This window comes from Mytilus edulis, chromosome 11, assembly GCF_963676685.1.
Source record: "Mytilus edulis chromosome 11, xbMytEdul2.2, whole genome shotgun sequence".
Classification (NCBI taxonomy): Eukaryota; Metazoa; Mollusca; class Bivalvia; order Mytilida; family Mytilidae; genus Mytilus; species Mytilus edulis.
In genome coordinates, this window is record NC_092354.1 from 413432 (window position 1) to 430036 (window position 16605).

Consider the following 16605-nt stretch of genomic DNA (forward strand, 5'->3'; position numbering starts at 1 on the left):
AAAATCGGTATGAGCCATTCTGTCGATGATCTTTAAAAAATATTAGAGGTAAACAGAACTGTGAAAAGGTTCAGCATTAAAATCTACACATAAACCTACTAATATTTGTATTTTAATCTAATGATATCACAAATCAGAATTGTGAAATAAAACAATAATTTTAGTAAGAAAAGATCAAGTACAATCACAGCAGCAAGTATTACGTTGAAGATAAAGTAAAATCACAGAAGTCCATATCATGGTGAGGTAATGACAGTATTTTCAAAAATTTAAATAAACCGTTATCAACATTCCACCATTGCTTAGCAGACGGACCGGAAGTAGCCCAGTCCATAAATATTCAATGTAAATTTTAAGAGCTTTAGATAGTATTTATAAGTTTGCATATCATTTAAATTTAACAGTTAAATTATGACGCACAGTGGAGTTTGGAGGATTGTTTAAGGGTGTTGACGGAATAACATTCTTTAATTTACGTCAATTTGGACATATATGGAATTAGTAAAATAGTGTACCGATAATATTAGAGATTTAGGAAATAGTCTGCATGTTTAAAAGGAAATAAAGCTCCTGAAATTCTCTATTTACATCGATAATTGTTTTGACAGTGCTAGTTATAAGATATATTTGAAAGTGATATATTTCATAATATTGTTCATAGTATATATAAAATTATATACATAAAAAAGGTTAAGATGGATGGACGAATTGTTGCACTGTGTTTCTTCTGTGTTTTTGTGGTTGCTGAAGCTTTCTTGACTGATGAACGTAAGTGTCTTAAACAATGTTTGTGATCATAAATAAATTCGATTGCTCATGTAATTCAGTGGCTCTCGTTTGGATATATCTGTCTTATTTGTTTTTCCTTAATTGATTAAATTGGCGTTAGTGAATTGTTTCATATTTTTCATGTTCCTTAAAATCTTTAAACCTTTGACCAAGAAGGTATACAGCTACCAAGAAGTGATTTTAAAAAAAATACGACTGGTATACCGTGAGAAATGTTAAATTTTCATTTTTATAAGTGATTTTTTTTACAAAGTATATCGGAATTTGTTCAGGTTTTATTTTTATTTTCTTAAAGTATATTATATGACTGTATACCGCCATCTTTGATTGTAAAATAGTACTATACGATTGGTCTAGTTCTTTGCTTGAATCTGCAAATCGTTCAAAAGATTGGCAATTAATGAGTAAAACTGTTTATAAGAAAACAGAAAAATACGTGATGTATTGCATTATTCTGACTATTTTAACCAGTACTAAATATTTGGTCTAGTACGAATCAGTTTTTTTTTTTTTTTTTTAGATAAATCAAATAGTTAATATTTGTAAAGGAATGGTAAAGAAATTAATCTTTTTTTAGCAAGAACACAAGTGCGTGGACATCTGTTTTTGTTTAAATCTTCTTGAAGCATGTTATAAAACCGATATGTTCATATCAATAATTCAAAATTGAATTTTATTTTTGATTTCTTTGTATAATTGAAAAAGTTATTTATTTATTTTTTTAATAATCTATGCAAATTTGGACAACACATACCAAGTTGACCCATACTTTTGATTATATAAAAAAAGACATGGTAAAATCTACCTTTTTGTATGTAAAGTATAAGAAACGTCTACCTTTGGATATATATAACGATGATCCCTATTTCAATTCAATTCTTTATTTACTTTAAACAATACAGTTTATCAGTATAATATGCATAAATATACAGTTTACAAGTTGTATAGCGTTAACATACACATAAATAACAAACGTCAGAAATATCAGTTACATATTATACAGTTTGTGAGTTTCATACTACATATAATAAACATAAAGATCTTAAATATTATTCCTGCACTTAAATGCATAGAGTAAGTACTTTCCTAAATTACAGAGTTCCTTAGTGTTTTCAACAGAAAGCAATTGTACTAATTTATAAGTTGACGGTCTAGTCCAATAATATTTCTTGATAAACTTTTTACGTATATCATTATAATTTGTACATTGTAAAATAAAATGAAATTCATCCTCTACTACATTTTTATCACACACAATACACATTCTACTATTTATACTTATTCCATAAAAACGACCAGTTTCAATGCATAGATTATGTGAGGACAGGCGAATTCTCGTTATCCATTTACGAGCTATTACAGGAATACATTTTTGTAAATAAAATTGTAATTCTACATTTGACACAATAAACTTATATAATCTACACTTTGGTGATGTTTCAAGCGTAAAATGCAACTCTTGTTTAGCTTGATCATATATTCGTTGTTTGGTTAATTGTAAAAATGAACTATCCAAACAAAGTACCCATTGGTTGTCCCAATAATAATTCATACCAAGATCATATAAAATTGTTTTAATACAAGTGGCCCAGTTTTTACATTTATTGCTATTTGCTACTAGTTCTTTGTAACAAGACTTTATAATACAATTTTCACTACCGTGAATTTTAGTCCATAATTTGAGCATCCTAAAATTTCGCTCATATAACAATGGAAATCTTCCTAATTCATAATATACCATTACATTAGAAGTGGATCTCTTGACACCTAGTAATGTTTTACAATAGTCCAAATGAACTTTTTCTACATTTGGTGCTCTATGAACACCCCAAACTTCACAACCATACATTAAAATACTACATACATAAGTGTCAAATAAACTTATAGAAGTAACAGTGTTCAGGTATAAGGATAATGCCCTTTTCCTCATACTAAACATAGCTTTCCTGCCTTGTTCAGCACAGTGGTTTTGAGTAATATAAAATTTACAATTATAATGAAATAACACACCCAGATAACAAAAATGATCTACAATATCTAATGGTTTACCATTATAAATCCATGTCTCAGTAAGACTAATTTTCCCACCTTTACGAAAAACTACTATCTTTGTTTTTTTGGTGTTAACTGAAAGACCCCATTTCTCAGTATAACCAGATAAAGTATTTAACATATTTTTCATCAAGTATATTATATATATTAATCAAGTACATGCTTATTGGAACCCTTTATAACTCGCTGTTCGGTGTGAGCTTAGGCTCCGTGTTGAAGGCCGTACCTTAACCTATACTGATTTACTTTTATAAATTGTTACTTGGATGAAGAGTTGTCTTATTGGCACATACCAAATCTTCCTAAGTGAGTATATCTATTATCTAATTCGGTTAGGGAAAGTATATCATAATATATATATTGTCTTTGCAGCATATTGTAACCATGGCGATTATTTACCCAATATATATTGTGGTCGAGGAGCTACTACTCCATGTCCCGATGACTACTCGTGCCACGTGCACCCTGCAGATCGATGGGCCGTCTGCTGCCCAAAAGGTTAGCCAAAATAAACATTTTAGTACGTTATTGTTGTAGGTCAAAATGTATAGTTAGACGAAACCCTTGAAGTTGAAATCTTATTCTTCTTTTCTCGTATCTATTCTAGGTAGTATTGTACGCTTAAATGTTTTCAAATAGATTACAATACCACGTTATCATTTAAACTACCATAAAATTCAATTTATATTAATTTATAACCTTATTGAAAAGTGATAAAGTCCCGAAAGCCCTTCAAGTTATTTTAGTTTTCGACTGAGTTTACTTTAGATTACAAGGTAAACAGATATTACAAGGAGTTGGCAAGAAATACAGATTTTCTCATAAAATCGACAGACATTATACGATTGCAGACTGACAATTTTAACAATACATTAGAAAACGAAAAAAAACTAATTAAATTGCCTAAAATATAAGAACAATCATGAAAACTGCAATTGTATTTAGAATATATGAAAACTATATAAATCGCTGTCGACTTCTTAAATTGATAATGTAGATAAAATAATGTAGATGAAGCAATCAAATTATTTTAGTTTTCGCTTAATTTCACTTAAGTTTAAGAGATAAAAAGATATAAAGGGGGATAACACAAATACAGTCTATGTCACACAACCGGTAGACATCATTCGATACAGTCTATGTCACACAAGCGGTAGACATCATTCGATACAGTCTATGTCACACAAGCGGTACACATCATTCTATACAGTCTATGTCACACAAGCGGTAGACATCATTCGATACAGTCTATGTCACACAAGCGGTAGACATCATTCGATACAGTCTAAGTCACACTAGCGGTAGACATCATTCGATACAGTCTATGTCACACAAGCGGTAGACATCATTCGATACAGTCTATGTCACACAAGCGGTAGACATCATTCGATACAGTCTAAGTCACACTAGCGGTAGACATCATTCGATACAGTCTATGTCACACAAGCGGTAGACATCATTCGATACAGTCTATGTCACACAAGCGGTAGACATCATTCGATACAGTCTATGTCATACTAGTGGTAGACATCATTCGATACAGTCTATGTCACACTAGCGGTAGACATCATTCGATACAGTCTAAGTCACAATTCGATACAGTCTAGGTCACACAAGCGGTAGACATCATTCTATACAGTCTATGTCACACAAGCGGTAGACATCATTCGATACAGTCTAAGTCACACTAGCGGTAGACATCATTCGATACAGTCTATGTCACACAAGCGGTAGACATCATTCGATACAGTCTATGTCACACAAGCGGTAGACATCATTCGATACAGTCTATGTCACACAAGCGGTAGACATCATTCGATACAGTCTAGGTCACACTAGCGGTAGACATCATTCGATACAGTCTATGTCACACAAGCGGTAGACATCATTCGATACAGTCTATGTCACACTAGCGGTAGACATCATTCGATACAGTCTATGTCACACAAGCGGTAGACATCATTCGATACAGTCTGTGTCACACAAGCGGTAGACATCATTCGATACAGTCTAAGTCACAATTCGATACAGTCTAGGTCACACAAGCGGTAGACATCATTCGATACAGTCTAAGTCACAATTCGATACAGTCTAGGTCACACAAGCGGTAGACATCATTCGATACAGTCTATGTCACACAAGCGGTAGACATCATTCGATACAGTCTATGTCACACAAGCGGTACACATCATTCTATACAGTCTATGTCACACAAGCGGTAGACATCATTCGATACAGTCTATGTCACACAAGCGGTAGACATCATTCGATACAGTCTAAGTCACACTAGCGGTAGACATCATTCGATACAGTCTATGTCACACAAGCGGTAGACATCATTCGATACAGTCTATGTCACACAAGCGGTAGACATCATTCGATACAGTCTAAGTCACACTAGCGGTAGACATCATTCGATACAGTCTATGTCACACAAGCGGTAGACATCATTCGATACAGTCTATGTCACACAAGCGGTAGACATCATTCGATACAGTCTATGTCATACTAGTGGTAGACATCATTCGATACAGTCTATGTCACACTAGCGGTAGACATCATTCGATACAGTCTAAGTCACAATTCGATACAGTCTAGGTCACACAAGCGGTAGACATCATTCTATACAGTCTATGTCACACAAGCGGTAGACATCATTCGATACAGTCTAAGTCACACTAGCGGTAGACATCATTCGATACAGTCTATGTCACACAAGCGGTAGACATCATTCGATACAGTCTATGTCACACAAGCGGTAGACATCATTCGATACAGTCTATGTCACACAAGCGGTAGACATCATTCGATACAGTCTATGTCACACTAGCGGTAGACATCATTCGATACAGTCTATGTCACACAAGCGGTAGACATCATTCGATACAGTCTATGTCACACTAGCGGTAGACATCATTCGATACAGTCTATGTCACACAAGCGGTAGACATCATTCGATACAGTCTGTGTCACACAAGCGGTAGACATCATTCGATACAGTCTAAGTCACAATTCGATACAGTCTAGGTCACACAAGCGGTAGACATCATTCGATACAGTCTAAGTCACAATTCGATACAGTCTAGGTCACACAAGCGGTAGACATCATTCGATACAGTCTATGTCACACAAGCGGTAGACATCATTCGATACAGTCTATGTCACACTAGTGGTAGACATCATTCGATACAGTCTATGTCACACTAGCGGTAGACATCATTCGATACAGTCTATGTCACACAAGCGGTAGACATCATTCGATACAGTCTATGTCACACAAGCGGTAGACATCATTCGATACAGTCTATGTCACACAAGCGGTAGACATCATTCGATACAGTCTATGTCACACAAGCGGTAGACATCATTCGATACAGTCTATGTCACACAAGCGGTAGACATCATTCGATACAGTCTATGTCACACTAGTGGTAGACATCATTCGATACAGTCTATGTCACACTAGTGGTAGACATCATTCGATACAGTCTATGTCACACTAGCGGTAGACATCATTCGATACAGTCTATGTCACACAAGCGGTAGACATCATTCGATACAGTCTATGTCACACAAGCGGTAGACATCATTCGATACAGTCTATGTCACACAATCGGTAGACATCATTCGATACCTAGAGATCGGAGACTGACAATTCCTTAACTTATGCATAACAAAACAGTCAACTCGCTTTCACCATGCATGAAATATTTGCCACTAGATATAAAAAAGCAACAATCAATAAATCAAAGTACTGAATTACTGAATATCGGATGACCGCAAGTTCTTGTGGATGATCAAAAGCACTTGTCACAGATAGAAATCACTTCTATAGACTTGAACTGAGGTTAATGTACAGAGATATATTTTTTTTTTCTGAGAAAAGTTCGTGCGTGGATGATGAATAGATAACAGGAAATTCAATATCCCAATAATTATCATTATATAACATAAATGAAAATCAGTCAATCTCTCACTTTTTATATTAACATATTTACATATTTTATACTTTTTCCACTAATTGTATGTGTAATTGTCTTTTAGTACATGTAGGTACCAGATCAAAAAGATCCAGTAGCCAGGTAAGAAATGAGATTACACAAAAGGTTTTATCGAAAACTCTCACTTAGATCTTGTAAATAATGAAATAAAAAATATAGAAAGAAAATATTGCCATTTTGTATCTTTTGTCTTTTTAATTAACACTTTAAGTGTTGCCTATTTTAATTGGTTGTAAGATAAGAATTAAATTGAATTGATGTTATTCATGCACTACATTATTTTTGTATAACTTGGAAGATAATTTCTAAAGAAAAGATAATGTCAAATAGATATAAGATGATGAGTGCTAACTCTCCATCCAAGTTACAATTTGTAAAAGTAAACCATTATAAGTCAAAGTACGGTCTTCAACACGGAGCTTTAGATCACACCGAACAGCAAGCTATAAAGAGCCCTAAAAATGATTAATGTAAAACCATTCAATCGGGAAAGTGCAGAAATTTATAAAATAAAATCACGTTTTTTTTTATATATTTTAGATTGACATTTTGAAAAATAAGGTAAGATTATTGCTTTATAAATCATTATATAATGTGTCACAAAATAAAAACAATAAAAAATATTCTAGCTACGACATGCAGTTAGAGGTCAGTGTGGAACATGTTTCTTACCTCAGCCAAGAGACATTCCAAATTAGCTCTTGCTTCCCTAGACAACGTCACAATAATGCATTGAAATCAAACGAATAATTTTGTTAATATATGTATATCCAATATACATGTATGAAATTTGCCGGAAAATTAAATACAAAAATATGTGTATGTGTTTTAGAAACAGAACAAAAAGCGAGGATCTCCGAGCTTTTCTCCTATTTCGTGGCGAGTACACAAAAAGTTTAATTTTCTATTTTTTCAAGGTCAATGTTTCTCTGACTGTAAATGACGTCTTTACACTAAATTCTTTGGATGTTGGAAGGGTACTGATTGATACTTTAATCTTAGAAACATGTCTTTATTAGTTTTTATTGGTTTTGGATTAGCTGTCAGTAACTGCGATATGATACTCTATCTAAAAATCCAGTAAAGCATAGTCACAATATCAAAATAAAAGAACCTACCCGGAAAAAAAAACCGAGTGAAAGAACAACTTAAAAATCTATGAGAAACAAGTAAATGATGCCACCCGTACATTTCTTTTACTCATACAATAAAAATATCCATTTATTATCATTTGTTGATTATAAACCAAAATAATCCTGTGCCCACACATCGCGAATCGGAGACAACAACTTGCGAGGGAGTTTTATATATATATAGATAGTAGAAAATCTTTCTTTTACGACCATAGTAAATAAAGGTAAATATTTGTCTTTATTTGACCTCTGATAAAAGGTTAACATTCTTAAGATAATACAAACACTTGGTCTAGTTATATATCAAAGTTTGTGACTTTACACAATGTCGGTCATATATAAATTGAATGCGAGAATTGAGTACACGAACAAACTGTTACAGTTAGTTCACTTTTTCTCGTGGGGTTCCAATTTTCGTGGAATTTAAGGAAACTGGTTAACGCCGAATTCAAAAGTTCGACGAATTACAAGTTTTCAATAAGCTTTTAAACGAAATCAAACATCCAATTTTCCCAAATCCGCGAAAATTGGAACCATCGGAATTAAAAGAATCCACCGTATGTGATTTGGTAATCAGAAACTTTTTCATGGAAACATTGATATTTTTATATCAACATAACATGCCTAATGAATAAAAACTAAATACATAGTTGTCAACATGGGGTACATTGGTTAGAGGTATAGGGGGAGGGTTGAGATCTCACAAACATGTTTAACCCCGCCGCATTTTTGCGCCTGTCCCAAGTCAGGAGCCTCTGGCCTTTGTTAGTCTTGTATTATTTTAATTTTAGTTTCTTGTGTACAATTTGGAAATTAGTATGGCGTTCATTATCACTGGACTAGTATATATTTGTTTAGGGGCCAGCTGAGGGACGCCTCCGGGTGCGGGAATTTCTCGCTAAATTGAAAACCTGTTGGTGACCCTCTGCTGTTGTTTTTTATTTGGTCGGGTTGTTGTCTCTTTGACACATTCCCCATTTCCATTCTCAATTTTATTCAATAGTAGACACATGTCTATACAAATTTTCAAGTTTGCAAGTTGTTTTAATCTGATAGGAATTTACCAATGGTAAGGATTAGGACTACATTTTCAATTTGATTTATTTTTTTTACAGCTAGCAAATCTTCAAGGCTTGGTAAGTAATTTGTATAAAATATGAGAATTATCAATAGTAAGGTTCTGAGTATAAGTAAACAAGATGACACAAAAATGAAAAATAAAACAGAGAGGCCAAGACAAAGTCAAAGAATGCAGATGCTCAGTAAAAAACGAACGGTTTACTTAATCTTTAAATTTCATTTCGTAATCTTGACACAGCAATGTAATATCTTACATATAAAAATGAGTTCCCCAAAATAATTCGAGCTGAACATGTTGTCTTTATACATTTGTACCAACGGTTTGTAATTGTAAATGTATTATTCTTCCTAGATCACATCAAAATACTGAAATACATGTACAAAAGCCGTATTGTGAAAATTAGTTTCTTTCATGTCTTATTAGAATTCATTCCGCATCTTATAATCTTTTTGCTTATCTAAAAGAATATGTACCATTATTTCAACATCTTGATACATTTAATAAACTAAAACACATTCTTAACCCCATCCCTGAACTTGTTTGTCATATCGGAGTCTTCATTAAGCAGTCTTTAGAACTGAGGGGATCAGACCCATGTCAGACAAGCTCATGATTGTGTTTTATACATCAATTTATAATTTGAACTCTTAAAATATGTTCTATTATATTGTATTGTATTGCAATTGTATTTAAAATGTATAATTGTTTGTTTGTATTGCTTGACCCTTATGGGTGTAATTTTGCAATAAAGATATATATATATAATAAATTTCATATACTTGCTTCTTAGTGTGTTATTGTAAAGGCAATTCTATTAATAATACTTAAAATATCTTGACTTATTTTGTGTTTTTTTTTTTTATTCAGCTTCAACAAATAGAGAAAGGTGAAGAAAAAGCTATAAAAACAACTCTGCCACCTACAGTTAAACCCGAGTCGATCAACAAGGCCAAGGAATCTGCAATGGTCACATCCAAGACCACTGACAGTGATAATTCTGGTGAAAGTCTAACATCGGATGAAGTGGCTGTCTTAATGGTAAGAACTGTTGAAAGATGAACCCAATATAGCGACCTTTAGGATTAAAGAAATTCTACACATGTTATTGCCTTTCTATTAATTCGCGAAATTAATAAAAGTTCAAAGGATATTTGTTTGTGGTTACACATAAAACAAATGTGTTCAATTCTTAAAATCTCAACCGTAACAACTTTTCTTTCAATTTCCACGAGCTGGTTCACCAGAATCCTAATCGTGATTCATGTGATGAATGCATGACACATCAGAATTGTCAATCAATAGTACAAACAGTTTACTAAAAGCCACAGCAACCACCAACATCAAACTCTCATCTAAAAAGTACATAACATAAGAACAAAAACGAAAAACAACAACAAAATATGCACTGTCCAGATATATACAGCCAGTTTGGTAATACCATGTGATTTATAATTGTGCTGTTCCGTTTCGGATTTGTTCTTTTGTCTATTCTAGTAAAGTAGTAAAAATAAATATTTTCGTTCCTTTTTAGGCCTTAAAAAATACTTTAAACCGCCAACGTCAGCAGAAATTGAATTCCAAGATACGAGAAGAGCTTGGTAGGTTTATTATCATTTATATACTTCTAGTACTAGTATTTAAGTTGGGAATTTGTTCAAGAACTGCAACTACAATACAAATGGTTAAGTGTTACATACTTCCTAAATGCATTTTTTATTTTACCAATCAAAAGTCGAATTGTAACAGTTATTGAGAATTATAAATCACGCATTACATTTCACAACTTTGGATTAAGAGTTACTTAAACTATCACGTGTTTGTTGATGTTTATTTTATTAAATATTTTTTAGAAAATAAGGAATCATTTTATGATAAACCTATTGTCGAGAAAGGAGCCGATGATGCTGCAGTGTTAAAGTCCTTAGCAAGTAAACTTTCCAAAGTGTCTAAAGACACTGAAACAAAACAGAATGTACAACAACGTGATGATAAAGGTATGGTATTGTATAAATCGAAGCTCTTTCTGTGTGATTAAACATCTCTTTCTTAGACATTTTAATTTGTGAAAAATTTTGAATGTTGGATAGAATTTAAAAGATATGTCAAAGACACAGCTAGACCAAAGAGCAGAAAACAGCCCAGATCATCTAATGGTTCATCAACGCAACATAGCAATTCCCTTTTTAGTTGAATTAAAGTGTAAGAATTTAAAGAAGAACTTTACTGTGTAAAAGAAGTTATGTTTGCACCAGTGGGTGATTTGATTGTTTATGTTTTGGGGGTCACGATGGCCAAGCGGTCTAAGTAGCTACTACTATAATCACTATTCAGTCAACACTGAGGTTGTGAGTTCGAATTCCGTTAATGCGGGTGCACTCGACTCCGATCTGGATTGACTCGGGAATTCCGTTCATGCGGGTGCTCTCGACTCCGATCTGGATTGACTCGGGAATTCCGTTCATGCGGGTGCTCTCGACTTCGATCTGGATTGACTAGGGAATTCCGTTCATGCGGGTGCTCTCGACTCCGATCTGGATTGACTAGGGAATTCCGTTCATGCGGGTGCTCTCGACTCCGATCTGGATTGACTAGGGAATTCCGTTCATTCGGGTGCTCTCGACTCCGATCTGGATTGACTAGGGAATTCCGTTCATTCGGGTGCTCTCGACTCCGATCTGGATTAACTAGGGAATTCCGTTCATTCGGGTGCTCTCGACTCCGATCTGGATTGACTAGGGAATTCCGTTCATTCGGGTGCTCTCGACTCCGATCTGGATTAACTAGGGAATTCCGTTCATTCGGGTGCTCTCGACTCCGATCTGGATTGACTAGGGAATTCCGTTCATGCGGGTGCTCTCGACTCCGATCTGGATTGACTACATTCGGGTGCTCTCGACTCCGATCTGGATTGACTAGGATAGTCAGATTCCCTATCGAAGCTCGCTGGTTTTCTCCAGGCACTCCGGCTTTCTCCACCAATAAAACTGGCCTCCAAGAAAAAGCTCAAAGAGTGGTGCTTAATAGTGTCGTTGAAACACCAATTATAAAAAGTAAATAAATGTTTATGTTTGGACACCTTTGTGGCCGGTACCTTTAAAGATGTTTCTCTGTTTTGTTTTGTTGAATTGTTTGTGTTTAATCTGATATAAACAGTATATTGACATGTTGTAGAAGATTTATCCCAAAACAAAGAAGTGCAGCCAAAGGAGGGGAAATTTTCATTGTACAGACAAGAAGGTGTGTATTTTTTGTTTCAACGTGTGATATAAAATAAGGAGATGGGTAAGATTGCAAATGAATCAAAATGTCTATCAGAGTCAAATTTCCGTGGATTTAGGCAAATATAAGTCACGGTGCGTCACTCTTCTAATTAGCAAAACTATACCGTATAGTCATCTATGAAAGGTCCGATCAATACAACGGAGCCACTGCAACGAAAAAGAAACCATTATGAACAAGGCCCTGACATGACAAAAATATAGAACCATTTATAAAACACAAGTCCTAAACATTTTATTCTAAGTTGTCTTTCATTACCATTAGCAACAATTTGTAGAACAGTCGGCAAATAAATGTTCGATTCAAAATGATGCTTATTTCAACATTTCCAAAAAAGTAAAAATTGTGCATTAGAAAGATATTTCTGTGTAATTAAGAGCATGTTTTCTTATTTTCTTATTACCTGTAGGGGTATATAAAGTCAACTAGACAGCAACCCAACAAAAAGACACATAAGGGATCATAAGGGTATTTATAGTGTATTTGAACTAAGTCTTTATCGTATTTGACCGAAGATAAGTGACACTTCTAGTTTCATATGCATGTATCAGAACTAATATACGTTTTTATCGAGGAATAGTATGGGATTTTATGTATAAGTGGTAGTTTTCCATAATCAATCAAGAAATGAAATCTTTGTTATAGTTTTAGCCCAAATTGAGGACAGGCTGCTTCAAGATATGGATTTTGCTTTAAAAACTGGGTTCACTGTCGAGGAAATACTGACAGATTTGCAAGCAAAGGGTAAGAATAAGTTGCTAAAGGCATAATATGTATGTACAGGAATTAACTTATGTTGTGTTGTGTCGTCACAATAATTCAAAGTCGGAATTTTGTTTTTTAACGAAGTGAATAATTGAGATGTTTAAATTGTATAAGTGGTTTTTTTTCACTTTGCAAACTCACACTTTAAGAAATCTGGACCAGCTTTTTTGTCTACATTTTTAAGTATAAAGCAAGGTTCATACAGAAAAGATGAAAAGATAACCGATTACAAATATGCAAGAATCGGGTGTAAAGAAGGTGCTATCAAGGATAATACTTAATAAAGAGAATGGAAATGGGAAACGTGTCAAATCGAGAGACCAACCCGACTAAAGAATTGAAAAAAACGAAGACCACCAATAAGTTTTATATGACTAACTTTATCAATGTTGTTTTTACTTTTAGAAAAACGATTTGAGGAGCTAAAAATAGCTGAGATGACAGATCGAATCGAACAACTCAGGAAATTGAGAAATAGAGATTGATAGAATTAGCATCCCCCTTTTTTGTGCAATTTGATGTTTAGCGAAAACTATGAGAACAAAAATGTAAAAGATATTATGTAGCCACTTAAAAACCTGAACAAATACTGTAACGTATAATCAATGTGTGTGTATATATAAGTTCTAAGTTTTATGGGGAATTGAGGACATAGACTTGATTAAGTACATTGTGTATCTTATTACAGTTTCGTTGTTTAATATCATGATAGTTAGATAGTCTTTTAGTGACAAAGGTATTAAAATTGCGTGTTTTTACACTTCACATGCCGTTAAATGCATTTACAAGTTTTAACTAGTTTTATGTACAAATACATTTATAGACATTTTGTGCATTGTAAAAAAATGTGTTTTGTTATATGCATTTCGTTAAGTATGTCTCTATGCAACGCCAGCCAACGAAGCAACAAATGCAACAAATGCATATGATCTTGTTAAAGCTATTTTGTTATGATATAGTTAATAAACATTTATTATTTTTTATGTGTATTTTATCTTTTCTGTTTTACATTTATAGCCACTTATATAAAAATCATTCGAAGTGGATTTAATTAAATTACCGTACAACAATATGCAAAACCTATAGTGTATAGTCGTGACCTGCTAACAAGACCTCAACAAGGCAAAACTTGGTGTAATGCTAACGAGAAGACTAACATCAAAACAAATATATCAACGGCAACGAATTACAGAAACATTAATTGTACTTTGCAGAATAATTGTAAAAAAAAAATAATCCGGGAAAAAATATAACTTATCAGATTTGCACGAAGCACAAATTCTGGTCTTGGAGCTACAGGAAGCTTCTTAGAGGCAACTACATAATAAAGCAGTCTTCCAGCATAAAAATAAATCTGTTAGACGCAAATCTTGAACCAATTCTTTTATGTTCACCTTTAAAATTATACTAATATACAGTGTTGAAATGGATGGTTTGAGGCCGGTATCATATTTAAAATTATACTAATATACAATGTTGAAATGGATGGTTTGAGGCTGGTATCAGATTTTGTTTATAATTATATACAGTGTTGAAATGGATGTTTTGAGGCTGGTATCAGATTTTGTTTAAACTTATATACAGTGTTGAAATGGATGGTTTGAAGCCGGTATCATATTTACAATTATACTAATATACAGTGTTGAAATGGATGTGTTGAGGCCGGTATCTTCTTTTGTTTATACTAGTATACAGTGTTGAAATGGATGTTTTGAGGCCGGTATCTTCTTTTGTTTATACTAGTATACAGTGTTGAAATGGATGGTTTGAGGCTGGTATCATATTTTGTTTTGCATGCAACATTTCATCACGTCATATATAATTGCGAAATGTGTTCTCGGTATTAGCTCTTAACATACCAGAATCACATTTTTCGGTTATAACTAGTTTAGATTGGGACATTTTCACTTAGTGTTACGGGATATGGATATGCACGTAGAACAGAATATGCTTACCCTGTCTGTGCACCCGGCAACGTCTTTTCTACTTCTGAAAAAAAAAAATTTAAAAATTCCTTTGCAAAAAAACTTTGACGACATATTTCTTTTGAACGGACAAGCGGACGGACGGATGGAGTCGCATATACTTTCGCATGGCGATGCAGGTATTAACATAGGGAATCTTCTGTAGGGGCTTCTGTCGTTTTAAGAATTCTGTTCTCATCTTTACAGTTAAAGTCCGGTAACTCTAGAAAAAAATATGAAAATTATCGAAATAAAAACATATAGCTGTTTTTAATGATCTTGTAATGGGTGAACATAAAATGTAGAACCATACTCCAATTATCGAGACACAGACGTATATGTTAGACGGACAATGGTGTCTAATACACTCCCCCCTCCATGCATGCAGTAAACTGAAATACATTGTGTAAGATATATTGACGTTGGTAACTGCAACACCATCAGCGAGTCTCGACAGGGCTCCTTCATTTCTGTATCCTTTAATATTTTTGATCATTTTTCTCCTTTTTTATATGTTTTGGTAATTTTTCTCTATTTTAAAACCTTACTTCGCCCCTCGTCAGTTGAACACAAAATACTTCTCTACGTGAAGACGTGTATTTCGACGCTTTCTTACATATGAAAATCAAGCCATATTCATATATGATACATACATGTCACGTTCTACATGCGCCTGACTTAACCAGTTGGTTTCAGGAATTGTATAAGTCAGCTATACCGTGGGATGCGTTTTCAGATTCATCACTCAACTACAGTACTGTTTACTGAAATATTTGAGCATGATACATCAGTAAGCAGTTACTGTAGCTAACACTTTCACTTGTTTTTTTGTTTTCATTTCATGGCCTTTTTATAGCAGTTTGGGCTTTGCTCATTTTTAAGATACGGTGACTTATAGTTGGTTTTTTTTGTATCAATTGGTCTATTTGTCTTATTGGCAATCATACCACATTTTCTTATATTTATAGATCATGTTCGGATACTTCTATAAATAAACAAAACATAGATAAATAAATCAAGTTTTAATCGGGATGTAAATTAATTATAGGTATTATTTAGAACGACCATACTCAATATAACTTATATAAAGGTATACAAATTAATGAGTACAAATGTATATACAAAGTATCCGATGGTTAAAGGTTGAAACATGTCAAATGTTTCCTGTTTTCCTGACAGAATGTCCTATTTTGTTTTTATGTCCGTTTGAAATCGAGATGATAAATAAACTGGTAAATAGTCAATTTGAAATAACAACTCATAAAAGCAAACAAATGAAATGTATTTGGCGATGACAATTAGCAATAGACCTTAAATAATTTCATTTTCGCAGTACAAGTTCACAAACATAAATATATATTTTTGTCTTTTATGTTCAACTTATTTTGTAATTTCCTCAAGGTTTTTTTTATATTTTTAATTGAAATTTAACCAATCTATAAAATAAAATTGAGAATGGAAATTGGGAATGCGTCAAAGAGACAACAACCCGACCATAGAGCAGACAACAGCAGAAGGTCACCAACAGGTCTACAATTCAG

General features: G+C 33.6%; 1 protein-coding gene across 4 annotated transcripts; it reads left to right on the forward strand.

Moving 5' to 3' along the window:
• The first annotated feature begins 402 nt into the window (after positions 1 to 402).
• LOC139495023 (DNA ligase 1-like) lies at positions 403 to 14081 on the forward strand. 4 transcript variants are annotated; one of them, XM_071283166.1, is made up of 11 exons: positions 403 to 768; positions 3214 to 3339; positions 6886 to 6923; positions 7383 to 7403; positions 9091 to 9111; positions 9924 to 10094; positions 10588 to 10654; positions 10907 to 11050; positions 12228 to 12293; positions 12981 to 13079; positions 13506 to 14081. In XM_071283166.1, exons 1-11 carry the CDS (start codon positions 696 to 698, stop codon positions 13583 to 13585), a joined length of 906 nt encoding a protein of 301 aa, XP_071139267.1. In that variant the 5' UTR covers positions 403 to 695; the 3' UTR covers positions 13586 to 14081. The 4 variants fall into 4 exon arrangements, with proteins under 4 accessions (XP_071139267.1, XP_071139270.1, XP_071139269.1 ...); XM_071283169.1 differs by having other exon boundaries at positions 3214 to 3338; positions 6891 to 6923; positions 13506 to 13985; XM_071283168.1 differs by having other exon boundaries at positions 12231 to 12293; positions 13506 to 13706.
• Positions 14082 to 16605: the final 2524 nt, after the last annotated feature.